This window comes from Stylophora pistillata, chromosome 1, assembly GCF_964205215.1.
Source record: "Stylophora pistillata chromosome 1, jaStyPist1.2, whole genome shotgun sequence".
Classification (NCBI taxonomy): Eukaryota; Metazoa; Cnidaria; class Anthozoa; order Scleractinia; family Pocilloporidae; genus Stylophora; species Stylophora pistillata.
In genome coordinates this window covers 32,304,992-32,309,725 of record NC_142519.1, presented here as the reverse complement: position 1 = coordinate 32,309,725, position 4,734 = coordinate 32,304,992, and the positions used below count along the sequence as shown (strand labels likewise).

The 4,734-nt window shown below is 40.9% G+C and overlaps 1 protein-coding gene across 1 annotated transcript; it reads right to left on the bottom strand.

Moving 5' to 3' along the window:
• Positions 1-2,506: 2,506 nt before the first annotated feature.
• On the bottom strand, positions 2,507-3,331 carry LOC111324436 (uncharacterized). Its single transcript, XM_022927992.2, has one exon. The coding sequence runs from the start codon at positions 3,157-3,159 to the stop codon at positions 2,650-2,652; it is 510 nt and encodes a 169-aa protein (XP_022783727.2). The 5' UTR covers positions 3,160-3,331; the 3' UTR covers positions 2,507-2,649.
• Between the last annotated feature and the right edge of the window lie 1,403 nt (positions 3,332-4,734).

Genomic DNA, 4,734 nt, shown 5'->3' with positions numbered 1-4,734 from the left:
TTAACATCTTAGATTCTGAATGACGCAGCAGAGGTATACTTGATGGTACAATGAAATATACTAATATGATGTTTATTCAAACCTTTTGCAGAGAGCTGAATTACAGGTTTGTTACAATGAGATGTTGTTAAGGTTGAGAACAGACGTTGGCATTTTCTCAGGCGCCTCTGGCAGCCGCTTCAGTCCATATCGATCTCACCTTCCCACCCATCCCACCCCAGGGGAGGACATCCATCACACAGTAATCTCGTGTGTGGGAAATTAACGTCTCCTACCCCAACCCTGCAGGAGACGGGACCTCCATTTATTCGTCCCTATCCGAGAAGACTAGAATATCTAACCATTTCTTGATGTTATAGAAAGGTAGCAAACTCTTCTCAATTATTTTAAGACCTTGAGTGTTGGTCCGGCCGGGGCTCGAACCCTCGACCTCACGCTCAACAGTCCAGCGCACTATCTATTGGGCTAACTGGGCGGCGGTTATATGTCTTGTTGTTCTCCTCGTCAGTGTGAAGTAACAACGGAATAAAGACTGATAGTTTCGAAAGAAACTGTTCGGGGCTGCGTCGGTGGGGGTAACGAAATAATTTGGATATATCAACAAAGTTGAAATGGTAAATTGGCCACCGTAACGATTACAAAAGCTGACGTTTCGAGCGTCAGCCCTTCGTCGGAGCGAATGGAGGAATTGTGGGTTGTGTGTGCTTTTAAAGGCAAAAACGTGAAGACGAGAAAAACAAGAATAAATTAGTGGAATGAAAAGCGTTCGTTGATCCCTTTGGGATTTAGACTGCCGGTTTGAAAGATGAGCTTTTGTTCAAGATTTTTACGGCTTTCCGTGCTACTTAAGTGTAAGGAAAGACCGCAGATTGCCATACGTTGCTTAGAATGATTAGGTAATCAATGAAATATACTAATATGATGTTTATTCCTTTTTATTTCATGTTTATTATGTTGATTGCCATATGTTGCTTAGAATGATTAGGTAATCATTCTAAGCAACATATGGCAATCTGCGTCTTTCCTTACACTTAGGTAGCTCGGAAAGCCGTAAAAATCTTGAACAAAAGCTCATCTTTCAAACCGGCAGTCTAAATTCCACAACGAACGCTTTTCATTCCACTAGTTTATTCTTGTTTTTCTCGTTGCCATGTTCCCACCAATAACGTAGCTCCATTTTCTGTCTTTAAAAGCACACACAACCCACAATTCCTCTATTCGCTCCGACGAAGGGCTAACGCTCGAAACGTCAGCTTTTGTAATCGTTACGGTGGCCAATTTACCATTTTAACTTTGTTGATATATCCAAATTATGAAGTAACAACAGGATGAAATTTTCGCCGACGCACGTGCAGGCCCCTAGGTCTACGGAAATGACCGAAGATATTTGGATTCTTTTATTAAAAGATCTTTGACCAAACGCCCTGCAAAATCTACCCGAGTAAGGCCTGGATTCCTTGGCGAAACGGAAACCATATCTGGATCTTCAATCTTTCAATCTTTATTTTATTTTTTTTTTTGCACTATTTACAAATAATTATATCTACATTAGCGTACATAAAAAGGAGAGACATAGGCAAACTAAATTACACAAGTAGTGAAAAGAAAAATGTGCGCAGTGACCAAAGTAGCTTAAGCTTTCGAGTTGGTCAAGCTTTCGAATTGGTCAATTCTGATCTATCTGGACGGTCATGGTCGACCCGGTCATGCGGGTCGTTTGTGATCCCATGAAATTGTCTCGATACCTGCGAGCAGAGGCCCTTTGATCTTCCTGCTCACAGGGTATTGTCTCGATCGCTGAAGCATAATTCGGGGCCAACTGGACGATCATATGGAAGTCAGGCTCAAAACATTGCGTCAACCCTCGCCCTTCAAAGCGGAGGTGCTTGCCATTTCCCCGTATCATTCACAATAGCTATGAGTTCAGCAGTAATTTCTTGCTCCGTTTGACATAGACTCGTTAAGAAAAAATAGCTTTCCCACAAGTGGACCTTTAAGTTGTGATTATGGTCAGATCGTGGTCGGGGTGTAATTATTTGACGGGGCATCAGTAGACAATGGAATTCGCGAAAACCCGCAGTATGCAAATAACGAACTTTGAGTAAACTTTCTTCGCGCAGCTAAATGAGAATCTTTTCGCTAAATACTATCGTGCGCGCACCCTCAATTACTGTAAGTAGCTGCATCTGATTCGGCACTCATTTGGTAAATTAACAATAAGCAATTGTCATCAAATAACAGTCAGCCAAGTTTTATTACCAAGGCAATTAGATTATGAGTTTACGTTTGTTATTTGCAAGCACTTTCTACAATCAAACAAAAGGTAAACATCGACAACCCTTTTTTCCACCTCTTTGCATGAATTGAAAGGTGATTTAAATCAAATGCGCTAGGGCATCTAATTTGTTGGCGCTTCATGTGCGAAATCTTTCCTTCAGCTCAGTAAATGAGTTGGGACTGTCCATTATTTCAGCTAAAACTGTATACATTGTTGTCTTCATTGTTTTGATCAGATTCAATGTCAACTTATTCTTCTGTTCTGTTTCTTCTCTTAAGTTCTCGAAGTTGTTTCAAATAAAATCTGATCCAGTACCGTGGTTCTTCCTTCCTAGAACGAGATGTACTTCACCAATACATGCTCCTAAGAATTCACTTGTTACTACAGGTCCGCTTGTGGGTAGGTTTCTTTACCAAATGCACGCTTTCGGGTCTTTGTTGAATTTCACTTTCCCTTTGTGACACACATCCAGATTTTTCAACGGGCATATGTTCCATCGATTTAGTCTTTCTTACTGGATAAGCATGAGGAACATCTAGCCTTGAACTTCTCAACGGTGTTAAAAACTGCTGTTTTAAAGCGCTCTGGATATTTTCTATTGGAGACTTCGATTCATCGTAATGTCCTGTACATCCTTGTCGAACTTTCTTTAAGTCGTCCAAAATTTCATTGCGCTTTAGTTGAATTTGGAATCGTTCTCGTTTCTCCTTCTTCGACAACCCTGCGAACTCTTTGTAATGACGCCAGTCTTCCACTTTTGCATTCCCTTTCAAAGCTCTCTTGTCCAGATCTGCAGCTAGCAAGGTGTGCTGTCGGTCGATTTCTTGTTGTGTTTTGCTATCCCGGGCTGGTATTTTTTTCCGCGTGCTCTGGTGAGCCATCCTACTAGACACGGCATCAAACAAACTCGCATAAACTACTCAGACTTCCTTTTGTTTCTTTAGACAAAGGTGATGTGATGATTTTGTCAGGAGATGACTTGAAGTTAAAAACTCGTTTGAATTTCCTTCGAACTTTTTACACTTCTTTACCTCGCATGCACAAGACTGTTGTTGCCTCCAAGCATTTCGTGCGGAAGTCCTTGTAATCTTTTCGTTCTTCTTTTGTTTGAAGATGGTAACTGACGTGATTTGTAAATTTAAGTTGTTAATTGTTGCCGTGGAAACCATCTTTGACGAAAGTCCCTGAATCCCGGGTGAACGACTGTTACGTTATTTGCATGAAGGTGTGACAACTTGACCGAGACTAATGAAAGCCTGGTATGAAAGCTAATGAAAGAGACTAATGAAAGCCTCCATTAAAGGCATTTAATGGAGGAATTACATCTGCATGTTCGCAGCATGCAAGTCAGGAACACATGCGAGCATTTTCACAGCTTGTTGGCTACGAAAGCCGTATTTAAAAATCATTGTTGTACGATATAGTCTCGACTATCCGTCATGACATCAAGAGCAGACTATAAGCCAAGCTGTCTTACAATACCATAGAATGTGCAGTCAAACAGAATACACGAAAGCGGTTACATTTTCATCGATATTACACCAAATCTGCCCACTGATCACACCCTGTGTGCATGGCATCATTTCCATTCCAGACTAATATCTTAGTATAATTAGGATCTGTACAAAACCGAGAGCTTCATTTGGGTGAACATTTCATGAACCGAACTTAATCCAAATGAATGTGGACTGACCCAATTTTCAAAAAGTTCGCCTGTTGATTCGGACGCCAAACTTGAACAGCCGTCCTTATTTAGTCCAGGCACGCGCAACCACTATGGCCAAGGCAATGAACATTTATCAATGATCACAAATTTATCGAATAGATGAAGCTTATGTTCTCTTTTCGATTGTTATCGATTGGCATAATCTGGTCTGTCTAATGGATTATCATCAATTTCGAAATTATTTCAATAAAAATGAACATATAACAGTAATAAGATTGACCAAGAGAAAATGCGCCCCTCATTTTCTCTTGGATTGACCCCAAACCGCTAAGTCACGATATAAATTTTCTTTCGTTGATTGGTCACCGCTTTCCTATTTAATCGATTTATCACAATTAGAAGGACTTACTCGGTACTGAATACTTTCCTAGTTCTCGATTTAAATCAACTTCTTTTCAAATTCTAGGCCAAGACTAGTAAGGTTTTCTTCTTAGCATCTCTGTCTAGGAGTAGGAAAAAGGTGTGCTCTTTCATTCACATCATTCCTGGCAGCCTCTGAGATGGCTCCTCTGGAGGACCAAAGCAGGAAAAGAGAAACGGGAGGAGTGTGTATCCCGTGGTGTCAGGTCGCGGGCAGCCTGCAAACTAGGCTTTCTTATTAATCCGGCGGAAGTAAGCCTATTAACTGCACACAAACAAAAAAATCAGGCATGTTCTGCTGGCTATATGTGGGTGAATGTTGACAACTGTTGGCACCAGTTTCGTGCTTCGTATCCCTTTTAAAAGCAAC

Excerpts from the sequence above, each read along its gene's own strand:
- LOC111324436 (XM_022927992.2), bottom strand. The coding sequence starts at position 3,159 with ATGGCTCACCAGAGCACGCGGAAAAAAATACCAGCCCGGGATAGCAAA.